The sequence below is a fragment of the Nomascus leucogenys genome, chromosome 23 (genome assembly GCF_006542625.1).
Source record: "Nomascus leucogenys isolate Asia chromosome 23, Asia_NLE_v1, whole genome shotgun sequence".
Taxonomy (NCBI): domain Eukaryota; kingdom Metazoa; phylum Chordata; class Mammalia; order Primates; family Hylobatidae; genus Nomascus; species Nomascus leucogenys.
The window spans coordinates 27,994,887-28,018,469 of NC_044403.1; the positions used below are offsets into that span (position 1 = coordinate 27,994,887).

General features: G+C 39.6%; 1 protein-coding gene and 1 pseudogene across 2 annotated transcripts in view; both read left to right on the forward strand.

Moving 5' to 3' along the window:
- The window catches only part of AKAP3 (A-kinase anchoring protein 3), a 35,754-nt gene that overhangs the window by 773 nt on the left and 11,398 nt on the right, over positions 1 to 23,583 (forward strand). The window contains exons 2-4 of one of the 2 annotated variants that reach the window (XR_004028341.1): positions 3,397 to 3,528; positions 10,046 to 10,138; positions 20,264 to 22,588. Coding sequence is in view for 1 of the 2 variants with exons in the window: in XM_030804876.1 (XP_030660736.1) it covers positions 10,046 to 10,138; positions 20,264 to 22,588 (2,418 nt within the window). In the remaining variant the exon portion in view is untranslated. The remainder of the gene's footprint in view (positions 1 to 3,396; positions 3,529 to 10,045; positions 10,139 to 20,263; positions 22,589 to 23,583) is intronic. The other variant, XM_030804876.1, reaches the window with a different exon arrangement.
- LOC100579187 lies at positions 12,105 to 13,755 on the forward strand (annotated as a pseudogene).

Sequence of the window (23,583 nt, forward strand, 5' to 3'; positions counted from 1 at the left end):
TGTGCCATCTGAACATCTGTCTTAAGGGGAAACTGCAGATGGCTCTCTCTAGCGCAATGGCTTGTAATTTTTTCTTTAACTGTGGACACCTTTGAGAATCTGCATTGTTCTACAAAGAGCCATCCAGAAACTGAGGAAATTCCAGGTTAGACTAAGCGCTTGGATTTTAAAATACTTTATTCTGGTCAACCTCTCCAGATTCTTGGCTAGGAGACAGCAACCAGTGATCCTGTGAAACATACCATAGGCTTATCAGAAAACCACCTAGTTTGGGGAGGGTGGGTTCTTTCTAGACTTGGTAATCCTTCCAGTGCTTTGTTTTTTCAGGAAAAGTATGTGTTTCTGGGATAGACAAAGAGGCCTGTGATGAGTAGGGATGTAGAAGTTGCTTATTACTAGGCTTGAAATCTTGGCTGTTTCCACTCTATCTTACCCCTACTGTTTACTGAAGTGTCGCCTACCAAATTGAATTGGAAGAGAGAAAAAAACCTTGAATTTCATCGGAGAAGCTTAGTAGTGATGCTACACTGTCATATTTCTTGGCCTCATCCTATGTTCACTTAACACAATTTGCTAATACTTGATTTTGGGACCAATATGAATACTAACATACTTTCCTTGTTTGGATCAACAGATCCTGACTGTCATCAGCAACCTGCTAACCCCTGTATAACACTGCCAATTATATAATTTAACATCTCTAAGTTAAACACTGCCTCATGTTCTCAGTTCTAGTTTCAAGGTTGCTTGGTGTAATTAAAAGAACACTGACTTTTTTTTCAGAGATGGGGTCTTACTATATTGCCCAGGCTTGTCTCAAATTCCTGGGCTCAAGACCTCCTCTCACCTTGGCCTCTAAAAGTGCTGGGATTACAGGCATGAGTCACTGTGCCTGGCTGAAAGAACACCGATTTTTAACACCCAGAATACTAGATCCCATTCCCAGTTTTATCAGTCATTAGTTGTGACCTGGACAAGTTTCTACACCTGTCTAACAGGGTAAATAAAACCTACTCTGGTACCTCAAAAGGTTATTATGAGAATCGGGTGACGTAATGGATGCAAAGATGCTTTGTCACCCACAAAGTGCTATATGTAGGTCCATGCAGTACTATTAAAATACCACTGAAGTATCAAAATCATAGAATGTTAGAGCTGGAAGAGATTTTAGGAGCTCAGCAAGCCCCATTATTTCAAAGACAAAGAGGCCCGGTGCGGTGGCTCATGCCTGTAATCCCAGCACTCTGGGAGGTCGAGGCAGGCAGATCACTTGAGGTCAGGAGTTCGAGACCAGCTTGGCCAACATAGTGAAACCCAGCCTCTACTAAAAATACAAAAATTAGCCGTGTGTGGTGGTGTGCACTTGTAATCCCAGTTACTTGGGAGGCTGAGGCACGAGAATCACTTGAACCTGGGAAGCGAAGGTTGCAGTGAGCCGAGATCGTGCCACTGTACTCCAGCCTGGGCGAGAGTTGAGACTCTGTCTCGAAAAAAAGAAACTGAGATATATTGACAAATATAATTTGACTAGTAGGTGAACTTTCTGTGAAAAGATTACAAAAGCTCTTGAGACAATATAAAAGATCATCAATGGATAAATAACTTTTTTTTTTTTTTGAGTCTCACTCTGTCACCCAGGCTGGAGTGCAATGGTGCTATCTCTGCTCACTGCAACTTCCGCCTCCCAGGTTCAAGCGATTCTCCTGGCTCAGACTCTGGAGTAGCAGGGATTACGAGCATGTACCACCATGCCTGGCTAATTTTTTGTATTTTTAGTAGAGACGGTTCTGCCATGTTGGCCAGGCTAGTCCTGAACTCCTGACCTCTAGTGATCCGCCTGCCTCAGCCTCCCAAAGTGCTGGGATTACAGACGAGAGCCACTGCGCCCAGCGATAAATAACTTTTTTGAAGGAACCCTGTGATAAACCAGTCGCTTTTGAATCTGTTGCAATTTTCATCATTATCTCGTGGCCATGCTTGGAAGTTCTTTTTGCTCCATGGAAACTATATACTAGTCCTATATTTAATCATTAATTACAGAGTAGCTGAGGTAACATTTTCAGAGAATGTAGTAATAAAGCATAGAAAGAGTAGCTAACCAAATGCCTCTTGGTCTGATTTTTCCCACTACAGTTTCTCAGGTCAGGCATTGCAAACGATAAATTAGGGTCATTGTATCTCTGAGCATCTAAGACAAATTATAACCCAGAGATGGTCAGTTTAGGCAAAATATCCTAAAAATAATTTTTTTTTTTTTTTTTTTTTTTTTTTTTAGACAGAGTCTCACTCTGTCACCCAGGCTGGAGTGCGGTGGCGCAATCTTGGCACACTGCAAGCTCCGCCTCCCGGGTTCACGCCATTCTCCTGCCTCAGCCTCTCCGAGTAGCTGGGACTACAGGCGCCCGCCACCAAGCCCGGCTAATTTTTTGTATTTTTAGTAGAGACGGGGTTTCACCGTGGTCTCGATCTCCTGACCTCGTGATTCGCCCGCCTCGGCCTCCCAAAGTGCTGGGATTACAAGCATGAGCCACCGCGCCCTGCCAAAAATAATTTTTTTACAAAAGGCAAGATGCTTATAAATAAGAAGAGTCCTGGCTGGATCTGACAAAATGAAGTGATTCCATGGGATTTGCAGAAAATTGAGACCCTCAATTCTTTTATTTCTCATTCTCCTCTGCAGCCCTCTAGATTTGTTAATACATAATACCCTGCTGCTTTAAGTGGAATCCACTGGCAAAATGTCCCCCTACCGTATTCCCCTGCCTATATTAAACACTCTAAAGCAGGGGTCCCCAACCCCCAGGCCATGGACCAGTGCCAGTCCGTGGTCTGTTAGAACCTGGCCACACAGCAGGTAAATGGCGGGCAAGTGAGCAAAGCTGAGCTCCACCTCCTGTCAGATCAGTGGTGGCAATAGATTCTCATAGGAACTTGAACCCTATTGTGAAAAGTGTAGGTTATACACTCCTTATGCGAATCTAGTGCCTGATGATCTGTCACTGTCTCCCACCAACTCCAGATGAGACCATCTAGTTGCAGGAAGACAGGACTCCCACTGATTCTATATTATGGCATAATAGTAGAAATAAAGTGCACAACAAATGTAATGTGCTTGAATCATCCAGAAACCATACTCCCACCCCATTCCCATCCGTGGAAAAATTGTCTTTCACAAAACTGGTCCCTGGTGTGGAAAAGTTTGGGGACCACTGCTCTAAAGAGAGAATTAATCAGAATAAAGCCTAGTCCTTCCAAACTAAACATCAGCCCCTTGGAGTATATCTTCACCCGTCCTCTTTGTCCTTTTGACCATTCATTTTCTGGTAGCCTCACTACTGTTACTATAGAGACAGTGATATCACCAATTGTGATTCTGATGTCACTGTCCGGTCCCAGCAAGGGGGAGGTACATGGAAGGCCACAGGAAGAAACAAGATCTTGAGCTGAGCAAGAACATCCCAGCATCTTCACTGACTTTAAAAGTATATTCTGGAGTCTTCTGTGGTTCACTATTCCAGTGCTACAGAGGTAGGTAATCTTACTGGACTGATAAAATAGCACATTTTCTGATCCTCTGTGGTTGGAAGGGAGAATTCAGTGACAAGTGATAGGAAACTTGTTATGTTCAACCTAGCATTGTTCTTCTGTCCAGCCAATTTTTTTTTTTTTTTTTTGAGATGGAGTCTCACTCTGTTGCCCAGCTGGAGTGCAGTGCTGCAATCTCGGCTTACTGCAACCTCCACCTCCTGGGTTCAAGTGATTCCTCTGCCTCAGACTCCTGAGTAGCTGAGATTACAGGCATCCACCACCTCACCTGGCTAATTTTTTGTATTTTTAGTAGAGACAGTTTCGCCATGTTGGCCAGGCTGCTCTCGAACTCCTGACCTCAAGTGATCCCCTCCACTTCGGCCTCCCAAAGTACTGGGATTACAGGTGTGAGTCACCATGCCCGGCCTGCTCAGCCAATTTTAATCTTACCTGTGAGTCCTCTGGAAATAAGTGAACCTCTCCTTCAGCAGCTTTAAAGTCAAACCTACCATCTTTGCTGCTGACATTGTGATTTTGTTACAGATTTGACAAGATCTCCTCAGCCATCCTTTTGCAGACATGAGATGTCTTACTTCCTGCTTCCCCATTTGATAGAGTAGAAGCTTGACTACCTACTGACTTTCCCTATTCATTGTGTGGCCATTCCTAAATTTATTTTCTTTCCAGTGCCCCAAGAGCAAAATAGAACTGGTATAACCCTGAGTCCAATTCTCATACACTTTTATCCTCTCACTGTTATTTCTGAAGTCTTGGTTAGACAACAGAACTGGGAAAGGGCAGGATATCTATAGCTATGTAGTGAAAGTATCTATACTAACAGGGACTAGAAGAAGAAGCTGTTACTTAGGGAAGGTAAAAATAAAGACGTTCCACCGGAAAGCTTAACAATGAATGTGGTGTAATTGAGACACACACACACACAAATCTTTATTTAAACAAAATTGATTGAAACTGATTTAATCAGCAACCAAGTTTACTGAGCTTCTACGATGTAGCAGGCACTTACAGAAAGGAAGGCAGTAAAAGAAAAAGGATATAAGAAACATACTCTTCCCTCTCAAAACTAGTAATAAAACCTGGTTGAATTGAACCTCAAAACTTGATCAAGTACTTAGCAACCCTGAAAGAGCTTTACTTACGCTTTCACTTCTGCAATCTGAGTTTTTACATGAGTTTAGGAACCTTGGGTAAACAGGAGCCTCTCACTTAAAATGGATACAGGAGAAAACTGCCTTGAGATAGAGATGTGGTCTAGGATATAACGACCATAACCAAGCCCCTATGTTGCTTATGCCCTTCATGACTGGCATTCAGATTTGCACTCCTCAGTAAGCACTCCTCCTCAGTAATCATCACATTGACATTTTTGAGGAACATTTTAGTCCAATCTATTGGCCATGGGAAAATTTCACAGCTGCCGGAATGTTAGCAGGGCTGGAATATCTAAAGCAATATATCCGCTGATTCTAGTATTTCCTTTCTGAGCCTCAATATCCTAATCTATAAGCTGAGAGTATTAGAAACCATGGTTTCTAAGGTCCATTTATCTTAAATAGATAACACAAAGTATCATTTTCTCTTTTTTTCTACCCTAACTCCAGGATATTATTTACCAGCTTTTAAACTTATAGCAATTTATGAATCTATTCACTGACTTCATTAAACTCTTTAGATCTTCCTTCTTTTCCACTTTATTATGAGAAACATCGATTTAGAAATCTGAATGTCGTTATCATTAATAAGTATTAAAGTACCTCTTTATAGATGCTATCATCTAGGACAGACAATTAGGAAGTTTTAAAAGTCCAAAACAAGCTTCATGATGCAGATAAACCCACACATAGGACCTAGAAAATAGAATTAAAACATTAGAATATATTTAAGTGAAGTGTTTGCTGAATATATTTGACTAGTAGTTACGCTTTCTGTGAAAAAAAAATACAAAAGCACTTTTAAGATGTTGATTTATTTGTACTAGTGGAATAGGAAGGTCTGTTAGTAAATCATTGACTAAGTCTGTGTGGTGAACATATCTCCCAAAGGAGTCAAGCTTCAAGAAGTCTTGAATATATGGATTACCACCATAGTAAATTTGAGCAAGCCGTCTCTCTTTTGTCCTTGGATTCTCCAATCCAAAAGAAAAAATGAGCTGTCTGAAAATGGGCAGACTGTGCATGTTCATTCTTTCAGCAGATAATTATTGAGCTCCAATTTTAAGATACTAGCTACTATGAGGGATACCAAGATGAATAGGAAAATGCCTCTCCCCTTATGAAGTCATCCAATAAAGAAGATTAAATATATGGGAGCAATTAAAATACTAGATAGAATGTACATGTTGAAACAAAATATGATGGAAACCTCAGTGAGGGAGCAATCACGTTCATTAGGTTATCTAGAAAATATTTCATGGATGGGGTAGCCCTTGACCTAGGCTAAAAAGTAAGGGTAGAATTTAGAGAGCCATTACTGCGGGGCTGGGTGAATATTCAAGAACAGAGTACAGTGCCCTAATGTCTTCCACTGAAATGTCTTAGTAGAACTAAAACAAGGAAGTTAATTAATCTGGAAGATATCTATGAACTCCCTTTATAACTTGAGAGTGTGTATTTCTCTCAAGTCCTCAAAGATGCTTGCAAAGTGTTTTGAGTTCCATAAATTCAGGGTGTTTATTCTTCATTCCAGCTATTTTTCTTCCAACTTCCTATTCAAGCAAATTTAAAATTAAGCTAAAAATTTTTAGCGTCTTCGTTGTTTAGAAAGACTGTATACCAATGATTTGAAAGTGAGGAATAACAATAGTCATTTAAGAAATCATTGGCCGAAAAGTGCAACCTTTTTTGTCATCTTGGAACTGCTAGACTGCATCAAGAATAAGATGTGCGCTCATGAAATTTGAATGTCATTCTGAGCTCATTACTTAAATGCACACGTGAAAAATAATAAATAAGTCAAAATCATCATTTGGTAATAAGAGCAATAAGTTCCATCTGTAAAATTAGTCATTTTTATCTGTGTCTTTCCATTGCAGATTCCTTATATTACATGGCAGGAGGGGGGTAAACTGAGGGATAGTGAAGACAACAATAAATTAATCAAGAGCTTTCCTCATATCTCAGAACCTATCCTCAGTAAGAAAAAGTGATCACATAATTTCTGTACTTTTTGTACATACTTGTCAGCATTTTAATTATATATAGCTTAAATAAGGCAACAGAGCCTATTGATTTTGTCACAATTTTCTATGAGAAGTAACTCATTTAGGTGAAATATACACTGAAGATTAAGAGACTGTGTTTCTGGCTCTCACTTGTACTATCAATAATCTAGGACAACCTGCTTCTGAGTCTTCCAATTTTTTGGCCAAATAATAGTAGCATTCATTATTTTCTTTATAGTAATGATGCAAGCATAAGAACATTTCTATGTGTGTATGTTTATGCAGAGGACATTACAGAGTTTAACTTCAAGGCATTAACAACTTCCTTGTTAAGATAACAAAACATTAACATAAGATACCAAAGAAAATTAGGAAATCTGGCCAGGTGCAGTGGCCCACACCTGCAATCCCAGCACTTTGAGAGGCCAAGGCTGGCGGATCACTTGAGGTCAGGAGTTTGAGACCAGCCTGGCCAACATGGTGAAACCCTGTCCCTACTAAAAATATAAAAATTAGCCAGATGTGGAGCGCCTGGTGTAGTCCCAACTACTTGGGAGGCTGAGGCAGGTAATCATCACATTAACATTTTTGAGGAACATTTTAATCCAGTCCTTCTATTGGCCATCGGAAAATCTCACAGCTTCCAGGATGTTAGCAAGGCTGGAATATCTAAAGGAATTAGATACTCCCTTGGGAGGCGGAGGTTGCGGTGAGCATCCTGGGAGGCAGATGTTGCAGTGAGCCAAGATCGCGCCTGTACACTCCAACCTGGCCAACAGAGTAAGACTTTGTCACCAAAAAAAAAAAAGGAAGTTAGAAAATCTGTCTCAGAGAAAATTTTTAAAGAAATGGGTAGATAATTATCTTTCTGGACCTACCCAGTCTTTTTCACAGAGTCTCTCCAGATAAGCCCTGGTCTAGGAATTCTCAATTCTTGATGTGTTTTAGAATCACTCAGAGAGCATTTAAGAATGTTAAGAATGCCTAAGTTTCCCCAACCCAAAACCATTGAAATAAGATTTTCGGGGGCTGGTAACTTGGATTCAGTATCTTTACACAGTTCTCTTGGTGATGCTTATGTCTAATTAGGATGGAGAACCCACTGTTTACCTAAGGAATCCATTGTATTTGAGTGCCTGGAAGATTAAAATAAACTGCTTCCTTAGCTCAGTAATCTGAGTTAGTGATTCCTGTGTGAAAATCAGTACAAATCCTTGTAGGAGCAAGGAATAAGTAGCTCTTAAAAGATCTTGTATTTTCTTTGTAGTGATTATCTAAAACACCCTGTATAACAAAAATGACATATCCACTTATATAAGTTTCAGTGATGTATTTAATCTTTCTTTAATCTGTGTTGGTTTTATTTTGAGGGAGGACGTCTACCCTTACCGCAGTCCAAAGTCCTTTAAACCAAATATTTCCAGTTAACCAGATGTTCATGTCTTAATACTGCTTCACTTATTTCAAGCAATTCTTCATAAGACACAATTTCACTATAAAAAATTAGGATAAGCTGTTGGGCTTGATTATAACAGTATTTTAAACAAGTATTTTGTTGGAATCAAATCACAGAGATATTCTATTTCATAAAGATGTTTGAGGCATTGGGGAGGAGAAATAGGCTATCTTATTCCACCTTGATAATTGAGAAGTATAGATCTGAGCAGAGTTTTTTTGTTTTGTTTTTAAATTTTTTAATGCCACCAACCCAGATGTCCATCAATGATAGACTGGATTAAGAAAATGTGGCACGTATACACCATGGAATACTATGCAGCCATAAAAAAGGATGAGCTCATGTCCTTTGTAGCGACAGGGATGAAGGTGGAAACCATCATTCTGAGCAAACTATCGCAAGGACAGAAAACCAAACACCACATGTTCTCACTCATAGGTGGGAATTGAACAATAAGAACACTTGGACACAGGGCGGGGAACATCACACACCGGGGCCTGTCATGAGGTGGGGGGATGGGGGAGGGACAGCATTAGGAGAAATACCTAATGTAAATGATGAGCTAATGGGTGCAGCAAACCAACACAGCACATGTATACATATGTAACAACCCTGCATGTTGTACACGTGCCCTAGAACTTAAAGTATAATTTAAAAAAAGAAAAAATCAAATATTGCTGCACCCCCTAAAAGAAAAATTTTTTTAATGCCAACCGAGCCTAAGGGATGAAGAGAGAAGGAGGGGTGAGCTGAGCAAAGAATATAAGAAGGGAAACTTCAGTGTGAAAGCCTGGGAATGGAAGTCTGGCATAGAAAAAGAGGGCAAAGAGAAGGTTCACGTACTTTTAGATGATCGGTGGATAACTCTCAGTCATCATGAGAGTTGGCCATGTTTTCAAAGACTACCAAGTAAGATTCGATGTTGTGGAAAGTGTGTGAGACTAAAGCCAAAGCCCAAAGGAGTACATATAATAGGTATGTACATATAATACTCAGTTGTGAGGAGAATCAATGAAAGCAGCAGGTATAAGCACTTTGTTTAAGAAAAATGACTACAAATGGAAAAAGAGAAATAGTAGCTAGAGGGAAGCTTGGGGTGGAATAAGACAATTAAAATGAATCTCAGTTTTGTGGCTTAGAAGACCAGGTAAATGGTGGTGCCATTACTGAGATTAGGGAATAGAGCAAAGTGTTGAGAAGGTTGTGAACGAATTCACATCAGGAAGGAAATCACTGCATCCATGGACAAAGGCCCTTTGAATGGCACATATGATATCTCTTTTGTCCTGACTGATATTCAGAAATTTAGCTGAACCATAGAGGCTGAGAAATCCCCCAGGATCCTTGGCTGATGAGGAGGGATTGGTCTTAAGAAAGAACTACCAGACTTACTGCTAGTATGAGTAAGTTACAGCTTTAGAAATTAATTAAAAATGAAACAATTACTTAAAAGCTAAGTTGGTGGGGCAAGAACAGACAAAGGAGCAGTTAATTAATTCTATTTTGGTCACCTTGAGTTTTGAGTGTCTACTGAAAATCCTGTGGGTGCAGGAGGAGGGTGGTCAAGCAAGGACATAAAGGGGTGGGACATGGCTGCCTAGGTTCATTCATTTAACAAAGATGTGTTAAGCACCTGTAGCAGATGCCAGGCACCAGCTTCTTCCTTAGAGGTACAAATATGTTTAAGAAATATTCCTTCCATTAAGAGCTGAGGATGAAGATGTTCAGAGTGGAGTGGGTCTGAAGTGGCTGTTGGAGAAGGTCTCTATTGAAGGCATTGTTCATCTTTCCCACGCCTTAGCCCTTTACCACATTTCTTCTTACTTTCATAACATCTGCGCTTGTGATGACTCTTTCTCTTTTTTTTCCCCTACTTCCAGATGTCAGATAAGGTTGACTGGTTACAAAGCCAAAATGGAGTATGCAAAGTTGATGTCTATTCTGGAGACAACCGAGCCCAGGACTGGAAAATGGTAAGGGTCAACCTCTTGATAAACACTAGGTTAAGAATATGGGGGCTGTCATTAAGAGTAGCCTTATTCTCTCCACCATACCACCAACCTCTTATTTTTCAAGGTGGGATTCTTGAGGCAGGTGGGAAATCAGCCCTTATAGAACAAAACATTCCCATTTATAGCTTTCTGGAAAAAATTCCCATCCTATGGTATTTAATATGCTATAACTAATGAAATATGTATGTGCTTATAAGCTGTATAACATATATCATGTGTGTATATATAAATATATATGTATATGTCAGCTGTATATTACAGCTATAAAATTTTAATTTTCAAACAGAGAGGAATTGGAGATAAATGTCTCCAAGGCTTATAGAAAATATTTTCTAAAATGTAAGATGCCTTAAAATTCTCAGAACTATAAACTCTCATCTAAGTAACATTATTATCCTGCCTTCATCATTCAACAAACATGTATTAAATGCTTACTTAATATCAGGCAATGTATCAGTCAGGGTCTAGTCAGAAGACAGAAACCATACCAGTAACTTAACATTTAAAAATTATTTACTAATAAAACATAGTTAACTACTAAAAGGCATAAGAGAGGACTCTAGGAATCCCAGAAATAACAAATACAGAAAGTAGCTACTACCCTCAGGCTGAGAATTACATAAACAAGGAAGAAATTAAGTAAATACTCACAAGAGCTCGCTCTCCCACAATGAAAGCTGCTTCCCATCTCTTTGGAGAGAATGTGGCTGCCACAGGAAACTTCCCAGAGGGAAGCCCTTTCCTCCTGCTCTGACCATGCAGTGTCCCCCAGTACCCTCTGTTGACAATGCCAACTGCAAAGGAGAAATGTTTAGGGTTCAGCTCTGGTATCACAAAGCAAGGAAAAGAAGGGTGGATTTGGAGTGAGAGACAGTAAATCAATAACTGGCACAGACACTGTCCTGACTGTCAGGGTCAGAGATATAAAAATAAATTAGAATTCTCTCCTTTTAAGGATCTCATAATCTAATGGAATCACTATTATTAATAGACTCTATCCTATTACAACATTTATCAGGCTGGGCACAGTGGCTCACGCCTGTAATCCTAACACTTTGGGAGGCCAAGGCGGGAGGATTGCTTGAGCCCAGGAGTTGGAGACCAGCCCGGGCAACACGGCAAAACTCTGTCTTTACTAAAAAAAGAATTAGCCAGAGTGGTTGCACGCGCCTGCACTCCCAGCAACTTGAGAGGCTGAGGCAGGAGAATCACTTGAGCCCAGAAGTTTGAGGTCGCAGTGAGCTATGACCATGCCACTGCACTCCAGCCTGGACAACAGTGAGACCCTGTCTCAAAATAAAAAAAAGTTAACATTTGTCAAACATTTATTTGCATGTAATCAAATGCAAATGACCTGTCTTCTTCAAATGCAAATGACCTGTCTTCTTCTATTTGTCCAAATCTGGTCGATCTATATAAAGTTTTAAAGAGAAAATGCTAACAAATCTACATAAGACATTAAGACATAAAGATAATAAATATTCAATTACTATAGAGTAAGGGCCAACCAAAACTGCTTCTACTAAATCTTTGATTTACTTCTGCCCTTTCATTTGGAGAAACAAAAGGCAGATCAGTTTCAATGTCAAATCAAATGAACTTAGTGATTTTTCATTAAGTGAGAAACAAAAAAGAAGATAACAATTACTGCCCCTCTGAACCTTATCATTCATTTTGGAAAATAAAAAGTACACATATCAAAATAGAAATGTTGGTGAGGGTAGCGGCCCAAAGAGCAGGTGCCATGGCCGCCACCACCACCGCCATAGACACACTCTCGTCCTATGGACCACTCCTGGGGCTTCAGCCCGCAGCTCCGCTTGCCACGTCTCAGGTTTCTTTACCTCCAGAAAGAAGAAAATTGACCCATTGAATTCTGGAAGTTCATTGAAGAGTCTGAAATTAAGGACTTATTTCAAATGTGAACATGGTTAATCGAGGCGCAACAAGACCTTACAGCCCAAATACTGGAAATAAAATATGCCAGTTCAAACTAGTACTTCTGGAAGAGTCTGCTGTTTGCAAATCAAGCCTAGTGCTTTGTTTGGTGAAAGGCCAATTTCATGAGTTTCAAGAGAGTACCATTGGGGTAACTCTCAAAGTGATAAAAGCTGTTTCTTCGTGAAATATGGGCCCAAAAAGAAAACCAACTGCTAGTGCTGGTGATGGAAGTGAAGAGAAAATGAAGAGATCTAAGAGTGGTGGTTCTTAGCCAGAAAATAGACATTTTGGATAAGTTAAAGTGGTTTTACAGATTCAGCTGATTTTCTAACCCAGAATGTGTGTCTTGATGACACTACAGTATAGTTTGAAATATGGGCATGAACAGACACTTCTCAAAAGAAGACATTTATGCAGCCAAAAAACACATGAAGAAATGCTCATCATCACTGGCCATCAGAGAAATGCAAATCAAAACCACAGTGAGATACCATCTCACACCAGTTAGAATGGCCATCATTAAAAAAACAGGAAACAACAGGTGCTGGAGAGGATGTGGAGAAATAGGAACACTCTTACACTGTTGGTGGGACTGTAAACTAGTTCAACCATTGTGGAAGTCAGTGTGGCGATTCCTCAGGGATCTAGAACTAGAAATACCATTTGACCCAGCCATCCCATTACTGGGTATATACCCAAAGAACTATAAATCATGCTGCTATAAAGACACATACACACGTATGTTTATTGCGGCACTATTCACAATAGCAAAGAGTTGGAACCAACCCAAATGTCCAACAACGATAGACTGGATTAAGAAAATGTGGCACATATACACCATGGAATACTATGCAGCCATAAAAAATGATGAGTTCATGTCCTTTGTAGGGACATGGATGAAACTGGAAAACATTATTCTCAGTAAACTATCGCAAGGACAAAAAACCAAACACCGCATGTTCTCACTCATAGGTGGGAATTGAACAATGAGAACTCATGGACACAGGAAGGGGAACATTACATTCCAGGGACTGTTGTGGGGTGGGGGGAGGGGGGAGAGACAGCATTAGGAGATATACCTAATGCTAAATGACGAGTTAATGGGTGCAGGAAATCAACATGGCGCATGGATACATATGTAACAAACCTGCACATTGTGCACATGTACCCTAAAACCTAAAGTATAATAAAAAAAAAAAAAAGAAATATGGGATACAGCTGTTCAAGAATGATACCGTAGCCTAGCACCAATGCACTACAGAGGAGCACAAGCAGCCGTAGTTGTATGTGATATCACAAATGAGGAGTCCTTTGCAAGAGCAAAAAATTGGGTTAAAGAACTTCAGAGGCAAGCATGTCCTGACATTGTAATAGCTTTATCAGGAAACAAGGCTGACCTAGCAAATAAAAGAGCAGCGGATTTCCAGGAAACACAATCCTATGCAGTTGACAATAGTTTATTATTCATGAAGACATCAGCTAAAACATCAGTGAATGTAAATGAAATGTTCATGGCAATAGCTAAAAAATTGCCAAAGAATGAACCACAAAATCCAGAAGCAAATTCTGCCAGAAGAAGAGGAGTAGCCCTTACTGAACCCACACAACCAAATAGGATTCAGTGTTGTAGTAACTAAACGTCCAGTTTGAACTAGCTGGAATCGTCTTCTGCTTCTTAAATGTTAATAACAATGGAATTGGACCATTTAACCAGCCCAGTATGACTTCCAAAAGAGACTTATGATAGAGTCAAGTTTCTAATGCAGAATTATTTTAAGTGTTTTGAACTCAATTTTTAATAACATGCATGGGTCCCTCTTACTAATGTTTCAGCAATAGGGAAAAATGAGAACTATGTGTATACTTGTTTCATTGGAAGGTTGGAGGAATAATTTCTCATCGCTAGGAATATAGACAAATTACTATCTGGACCCACACAGTTAACCAGCCCATTTCTCCACACTGGTACAGTAGTCACCTGTGAAAAAAAAAATTAGAATTTACTAATTTGGGCTTTTCAGAAACATTCGTTTTGTAGAAGGAGATTCTAAAGTTATTTATGCTTAGCCATAGCATTCAGGCAAATGTTCATTTCTCCTGCTATCAGTATTTAAAATGAACATTCCATATTTTAATAAATTAACCACAAGAAAATAATCCCACATATACAAGGTGGGGGGTGGAAAGAGCGTTAATGGCATCTAAATTATAGCCAGTCCTGTTTGTTTGTTTGTTTTTTAATGGGGTAAAAAAATCAAATGCAATCCCATCTTGTTTTAGGAATTTGAGAACTAATAAATACATCTTAATGGATAGTGTTCCTTTCAAACATGTGAGTTCTTTAACAAAAATGAAATAAACCAGGTGTCTGTGATTTCTAATTAATCACTGCTGGCCATTACATAGGTTTTGTTGCTTGGTGCAGGGAGGGGACTTTTGTTCGCTTGTGACACAATGTAGTCAATGCACTAACAATTATGTATATTTAAACTTGATTATTTTAAATTCGATCTTCAGCTGTACTATCAATAGAGTACTGCATTATAGTCTCCATATACGTATTACTTTTCTGTAATATTTAAGAGTTGCTTAAAAGTGTACAAAATGTCCAGTTGCTAAAACAGCCAATGATTTCTCTCTCCCCCTTTGACAGGAAGGGGCTTCAGTTGTTCCTCCATGGCTAGAACCATAACGAACAATGTACCCGTAATTTGTTACATAAAGTATTGCAATATGTTAGTAACAATCTTGCAGCCTTGTTTTCCAACCTTCATTTTATTTTGATCAATTCAGTATATTGCACTAATTATTTTAGGCATTTTCCTTATATGAGAACTACCATATGTGTGTCAGAGATGATTTAATCTGTTTAAGTGTTGGACTGTTAGGAGAACTTGTACATCTACAATAATTCAGAATTAGGAAAATGGGTCACCAGTGTTTAGTTTTATACTGAGGTGCTCAGGTTTGAATAAAGTGGTATAAAAAGCAAAAAAAAAAAAATGCAGAAATATCACTTGAAAGCTCTGAATAACTGTTGGACTAATGAAAAGCAGTTCATGATTATTTGTCAAATGTATTTTCTAGACAATAATTGCTATAGGTGTTTAAAGAATTGATCATTTCAAAATGGGAGGTGGTCAGAGAAAATTTTATAAGGTATGTTTAATTGAGACAAAGGTGGAGAAGAGAAATAGAACAGGGAGGTAGATAGCTGGCTTAAAACTACTGAAGCAAAAGATGCTGGGCAGAGAAAATAAAACCCATTAACTCTTCTTATATTCTCCTTCATGGACATGAAAACTTGCCCCGGATTCAGAAATACTGAAATAATTTGGCATCTTCCTTTCCTAATTGCTCAGAATACTATTGTGTAAGAAGAGGAAGGTTGCAAGAGGGCAAGGGGGTTTGAAGAGATGGATGTTTGGTTATAGACTGCATTGATAAGAAAGGAAATGTGGGTACTTAGTCTTTCAGTCACTACAGTTGGATTAACCCCTTCTGCAAAATCCTTGTGGATAAAGGGGAATAATAGACATAGGGTACACACATTTTAGGTTTAAAAATATATAGACATTAAAAACCCATAAACACAGCAACTTAACACAATTCTGTGGACTCCATTGTAAAGCTCTATGCTATGCTGTAGGTTTGGTTTTTTATTTTTATTTTTTTTAATTTTATTTATCTTTTAAAATATATTTTTTGTAGAGATGGGTTTTCGCCATGTTGCCCAGGCTGGTCTCACACTCCTGAGCTCAAGTGAGATCTGCCTTCCTCGGCCTCCCAAAGTGATGGGACTGCAGGCAACTGTTTTTTGTTTTTTTGTTTTTTTTTTAATTGAAAAGGATAAAAGAATAAACTCCACAGCTGCACTATAGTAAGGCTTTCCTGTACTGTTACAGCCCAATGATGGAAACACACCTATTTGCAAGTTAATGTGCTTATTCGTAAATAACTAGGTAGTAATACATTATCATTTTCAAAAACCCCATTAAAAAGTGGGCAAAGGGGGCCGGGCACAGTGGCTCACGCCTGTAATCCCAGCACTTTGGGAGGCTGAGGCGGGCAGATCATGAGGTCAGGAGATCAAGACCATCCTGGCTAACACGGTGAAACCCCGTCTCTACTAAAAATACAAAAAATTAGCCGGGTGTGGTGGCGGGCGCCTGTAGTCCCAGCTACTCAGGAGGCTGAGGCTGGAGAATGTCATGAACCCGGGAGGCAGAGCTTGCAGTGAGCTGAGATCACACGACTGCACTCCAGCCTGGGTGACAGAGCCCAGAGCAAGACTCCGTATCAAAAAAAAAAAAAAAGCCCTCTGTTATTTACTGTCCTGAGATTAGGAAGTCAAGCCTAAGAAACACTCTCCACCAGGTTTCACCTGCAGTCCCTAGGAAAACAAGCAGGTATACATTTAGACTTCTCTGAAACTCTTGTTCCTAATTATAGTCTCAACCACTAATATTAATCATAACTGCTAACCCAAAGTTAACAGTTACGATTATGAAAGAATGTACACTCTTTCTATGTCACAAAAAAACTAGGGTGAGGGGTATATAATTGGGAACATCACACACCAGCTGAAATGCAGATGAGTAGAACTCGTGACTACACATGAAGACGACTTCCTACAGTCACATACACCCCTTATACCACCTCTCTAAGTGGAGAAGATGAACAGACTTATTAACAGATTTAAAGATATAGCCTCTCTGTAAGTGATAAAACTAATAAACAAAGCATATAAACTTTACGTTTAGCCATCAATGGCTCAGTGTTCCATCTTACTTAGAAATGATTTACATGTCCAGTGAATATGCATTAACTCAGTGTAATGCCACTCCAGTGTTTTAAGTTATATAAAGATGTTGGAAACTTATCATTAGGCTGACATACTATAAAACATAATAACTGTTGAAATAAAGTTTGTCAGAATGATTATTCAACTTGGTTAAATGCAAATTTACATTTTTCATAATCTTAAACATTAAATAGAAGTAATGCTGGCTTTTTTGGATCTGTAAACCTGTATGAGTTTATGAAAAGTATATCAAAGCAAAATAAAAGCATACAACTGTATAATGTCTAACATTGATAAATAAGATATAGCTGTTTTCATTAAACCAAAATTATTAAACTAGTATTATTTGCCAAAGATTTACCTAATTTATGTGAATTTGGGTTTCTAAAATGTTTCTGAGTTAGGTTCCATAAAAATACTTTGTTTTCTTAGCATTCCCTTTGAATATTTTAAGTATTAGGAGCTTGATTTCCTTATTTTCTGGGGATACAAGAATATGTAATTTATATAAGTGTGTGTTTGTGTGCGTGTGTGTGTGTGTGAGCACGCACCAATCAGAATAAACTTCCTTTAAGAGACTTCATAGTATAACACATTAATACTCTCTGGAGGAAGACATTGCTGCTTACACCTAACATTTTCTGAATTATAGACACATAGTGATACAGACACTGATAGAGACAGTTTATAGCTTCAATTCTAAACTTTCAGCCACACTTTATGGCAAAAATAAACCAGAAACATAAAACTCACCTGTCCGGATATCAAAGAGCACTTCTCCTCCCAAGTGAGCACAAACGTCTTAATTGATGAGCTTAAGATGGACAAAAAATGCTGTCAAAACAGATTTTCTGTTGCCTGACACCCAACAGAGAATATAATTCTATAAATCATTAATCCATAAAAGAGATTACCAAATGGTCAGACATAAAATCGAATTTCCAATCATTGCTGCCACCAATCGGCCATAAACAAACCGAAGTGAGAACCAACAACAAAATTAGTAGAGAGGAAAATTAAAACTAGAAAAACCAAATGTCTGCAAACTTCTATTGCTACTCTGGGGGCTGAGAAAAGACACACCTAGTGCACCTGTCTCATGAGGACATTTATCTCCATTATGTGGCTCTATTGGGCATCTTGGTGGAAGACTTCCAAAATCATTAAAAGGTAATTTTCAAAGAAGGGCAAAATAATGACTTCCATACATATATAAAAATGAATGTGTTAAAGATTTTATTTAACTCATTAACAAGGAACTGGTGAGGTTCAAAAGACACGTATAGCTTGGAAATATTGAAGTGAACGTGCCATTGGAGGCAAACTGACCTTCTCTACAGTGGGAGAGGCAGTGAGTCGGCCCTCCCCTATAGGTGTCTAGACAAGAATTATATTGCATTGATGTCAGTTGTCACAGTTAACAGAGTTGTAAAATAGCTCCAAGAGAATGAGAATCAGATAATGTGGAAGGGTATGCTATAGATAATGTGTAGTTTTCCACTAAAGCACAAAACACCCCATATAGTAGCTATTATTCTAATTAGGAGAACCATTTGGGAGAATTTTGAACCAAGCGCAGTGGATCTTAACTCCAACATGGTAACAAGCCACTTAAACCAGGCCTGCAGACAACCAGCACAACTGCTTTTCTTTTCTTTTCTTTCCAAGTAATCAAAGCACAGCAGGATATTGTAGAGGCGGAGAGCCCAGATTTTAGAATCAGAATTGCATCTGAATACGAAACCCCACCATGGACTAGCTGTGAGATGTCTGGCAAACTATTTAACTTCTCTAAGTCTCTGTTTTCTTACCTGTGAAACTGGAAGAGTAAAACCTATCTTACTAGGCGAATATGAGGATTAAACAAAATAGTGCCTATAAAGCATTTAGCACAGTGCCTGGCAAACATTATGAGTACTTCACAAATAGTAACTAGTAACTATATTACACTTGGTAATAAAAACACCGAATTGTTCTTTAAAGGTGGGTAATATCTGTGGTTATTCCCAGATAGACATATGAACTCCAATAATTACAGTGATTCTTTACATTTGATAACAAATAGCAGACTTTCATATATATTATGTTATTTTATCCTATGTTTCAGAGTTTTTCCCACATGAAGATTGTACAATTTATAAACGTATAAACACGTTCATATGCTTATCACAGCTAGTGTCCATCAAAGAATCTGTATTCACACAAAACTAATAAATTGCCCATACATATTAACTCCTGAATTATAAATCAGATTGTTAAATTAAATGATGTCAGTCCATTGGAAGCCCTTTAACATATCCAGATAGTGTTTGTGCAGCCTGGTAAAGTGATTAATTATCCAATTTTCCCTGAATTTTCTAATTTTTTTGGAAACTATACTTGTAATAAGATCTAAATAAAAACAGGTAAATCATAGAAAATAGCAATTAATATTAAAACAAGAAAAAATCTGATTCAGTTCAAATGCTAACTCTTCTATCTAGCTGATGACTGTCAGATCTGTTTTTTAACTTTTATTTTAAGTTCAGGGGTACATGTGCAGGTTTGTTACGTAGGTAAACTTGTGTCATGGGGGTAGTTGTACAGATTATTTAATCACCCAGGTGTTAAGCCTAGTACCCATTAGTTATTTTTCCTTGTCCTCTCCCTCCTCCCTACCTCCACTCTCCAAAAGGCCCCAGTGTGTGTTGTTCCCCTCTGTATGTCCATGTGTTCTCATCATTTAGCTCCCACTTATAAGTATGAACATGTGGTATTTGGTTTTCTGTTCATGAATCAACCTAAATGCCCATCAGTGATCGATTGGATAAAGAAAATGTGGTATGTATACACCATGGAATACTATGCAGCCATAAAAAAGAATGATATCACGTCCTTTACAGGGACATGGATGGAGCTGGAGGCCGTTATCCTTAGCAGACTATCCGATCTTAAAGATATATGTCATTAGAAGCAATATAATATACTAGCCGAGAGCATGGGCTGTGGAGTCAGACTGCCAGGGCTGGAGGAATTTCTGCTCCATCAATGGTTAGCTGTATTATTTCAAGTAAGTTACAAACTTAACCTCTCAGTTCTTCAATTTCCTCCTCTGTAAAAAGAGGATAACAAGAGAGCTAAATCTCAGGTTTATTATGAGAATAATTAAATGAGATAATAGACTTGAAATACTTGGAACAATGTCTGATAGACAGTGAGTACTCAATAAATGGTTACTTTTATTGCCAAGATGGAGCAAGCTTGAGAGGGCTGATGACGTTTGTAACTGAACTTTGAGGTTGTCTTGAATATCCCATATCTTTGCTTTGTTATAGTCAGATGAATCCTTGTCTATTTTTAAGGACACCTCCACGGATCCTGTCAGAGTGCTCAGCTGGCTCCGCAGAGACCTGGAGAAAAGTACAGCAGAGTTCCAAGATGTTAGGTTTAAACCCGGAGAATCATTTGCTGGGGAAACGTCCAACTCAGGAGACCCACACAAAGGTTTCTCTGTAGACTATTACAACAACACCACCAAGGGCACTCTAGAAAGATTGCATTTTGAGATGACTCACAAAGAGAATCCTTGCCAGGGCCCCAGGGCCCAACTTGGCAACGGGAGTTCAGTAGATGAAGTTTCCTTCTATGCTCACCGCCTCACGAATCTGGTCATAGCCATGGCCCGCAAAGAGATCAATGAGAAGATCGATGGTTCTGAAAACAAATGTGTCTATCAGTCATTGTACATGGGGAATGAACCCACACCCACCAAAAGCCTCAGTAAGATAGCATCAGAGCTTGTGAATGAGACCGTCTCTGCATGTTCCAGGAATGCTGCCCCAGACAAGGCTCCTGGCTCTGGAGACAGAGTCTCAGGATCATCACAAAATCCCCCAAATTTGAAGCACAAGTCCATTTTGAAGATCAAGAAGAGCACCAAAGAAAGACAGAGTCCAGACGACAAGCCTGCTTCTAAGAAGTCCTTCTTCTATAAGGAAGTGTTTGAATCTCGTAATGGAGATTATGCCAGAGAGGGTGGAAGGTTCTTTCCTCAGGACAGAAAGAGGTTTCAAGGGCAGGAAAGGCCTGATGACTTTACGGCTTCTATTAGTGAAGGGATCATGACCTATGCTAACAGTGTGGTGTCTGATATGATGGTCTCCATCATGAAGACCCTGAAGATCCAAGTGAAAGACACAACCATTGCCACCATCCTACTGAAGAAAGTTCTGCTCAAGCATGCAAAAGAGGTGGTCTCGGATCTCATCGACTCCTTCATGAGGAACCTCCACAGCGTCACAGGGACCCTCATGTCTGACACACAGTTTGTCTCGGCTGTGAAAAGAACTGTCTTCTCTCATGGAAGCCAAAAGGCCACAGATATCATGGATGCCATGCTAAGGAAGCTGTACAATGTAATGTTTGCCAAGAAAGTACCTGAGCATGTCGGGAAAGCCCAAGACAAGGCTGAGAGTTATTCCCTCATCTCCATGAAAGGAATGAGTGATCCTAAAAATCGAAATGTGAACTTTGCCATGAAATCTGAAACTAAATTGAGAGAAAAAATGTATTCTGAACCCAAGTCAGAGGAGGAGACTTGTGCCAAAACTCTGGGTGAGCACATTATCAAAGAGGGGCTTACCTTGTGGCACAAAAGTCAGCAGAAAGAATGTAAATCTCTAGGTTTCCAGCATGCAACATTTGAAGCTCCCAACACACAGTGTAAGCCTGCATCAGACATTTCCTTTGAGTACCCTGAAAATATTGGCAACCTCGGCCCTCCTCCATATCCCCCAGAGAAACCTGAGAATTTTATGTATGATTCAGACTCCTGGGCCAAGGACCTGATCGTGTCTGCCCTTCTTCTGATTCAATATCACCTGGCCCAGGGAGGAAGAAGGGATGCACAGAGCTTCGTTGAAGCTGCTGGTACCACCAACTTTCCTGCCAATGAGCCTCCTGTAGTTCCTGATGAATCCTGCCTTAAGTCTGCTCCCATTGTAGGTGACCAAGAGCAAGCAGAAAAGAAGGACCTAAGGAGTGTTTTCTTCAATTTCATCCGGAACTTACTTAGTGAGACCATTTTCAAGCATGACCAGAGCCCTGAACCCAAGGTGCCAGAACAGCCAGTTAAGGAAGATAGGAAGTTGTGTGAAAGACCGTTAGCCTCTTCTCCCCCCAGACTATATGAAGATGATGAGACCCCTGGTGCCCTTTCTGGGCTGACCAAGATGGTTGTCAACCAGATAGATGGCCACGTGAGTGGGCAGATGGTAGAACATCTGATGAACTCAGTGATGAAGCTGTGTGTCATCATTGCTAAGTCCTGTGATTCTTCGTTGGCAGAGCTGGGAGATGACAAGTTGGGAGATGACAAGTCTGGAGATGCCAGTAGGCTAACTTTGGCCTTCCCAGATAGTTTATATGAGTGTTTGCCAGTCAAGGGCACAGGGTCAGCAGAAGCTCTCCTGCAGAATGCCTATCAAGCTATCCATAATGAAATGAGAGGTATATCAGGACAGCCCCCTGAAGGGTGTGCAGCACCCAAGGTGATTGTCAGCAATCACAACCTAACGGATACAGTTCAGAACAAGCAGCTCCAAGCCGTCCTTCAATGGGTAGCTGCCTCTGAGCTCAATGTCCCTATTTTGTACTTTGCTGGTGATGATGAAGGGATCCAGGAGAAGGTAAGAAACAAAGGCAGAGGAATTTGGAAGCTTTATTAAGATTTAACTAGGGCTTTAAGTGCTGGTTTCTTTCTAAATGGGAAGATAGCCACAGAGAAGGTAAAATGGGAACAGTGGGATTTGAAGATCATGCCTCTTGGCAGAGATAATGGATAAAGTAACATTAGATTTTGCCCAATACAAGGCATATCAAAGGGGAAAAGGGGGATAAATGATATGTTGCTGTTTTCTGCATTTAGGAGTAGGAGTGTACAGATGAGGAACCTCCAAGAGACCTAGTGAAAGAATTAGATTAAGGTCTGGGCTCTAGGCTGAGTTTTGGATAGGACAGCATTGCTCAAAGGATGAGATGAAGCTGGAAAGTAGCCCTGGGATGTGTTAGGGAAGAGGCAGAGTCTGAATTTATGAACTTTTCAAACATGCCATTACTGTCTTAGCTGGTTGTCTAGGTGGCGCTGGGGATTTGAAAGGATTCAGTGGATAACACCCCTCTTTCCCCTACCCTAAGCTCTGAACAGTTGACAAGTAAGACTAAAGCATAAGACAGATGGGAAATCAACTTATCACAGTTATTACTGATAAAGGTAAACGTGCCTGGTAACTTCTTGTCCTCCACCCAAGGTGACAGTAAGCATCAGAACTGCTCACCAAAGGGAGGGTTTGAGTCTGGAGAATACGCACACTTAACCCAAGATGCTGCTGCTTCATACTGAAGTGCGGGAATTAAAAAGACCATCCCTACAAACTTCTCTTCTCTCTCTTCTCTGCCTTCTCGCTCGCTCGCTCTCTCTCTCTCTCTCTCTCTCTCTCTCTCGTTTTCTCTTCCTCAGTGCTTTTGATTATCTCCTCTTGATTGAGAAAAGTGGACCAACTGCTGTTAATCATTAAGTAGCAAAGGGTGGCACAAGAGGCTAGGATTATTTAGAAAATTTCATCATCATAGAAATCAGAAGATAAGGAACAAGAGGCTTTCTCTGCTTAATTAAGTGGTATTT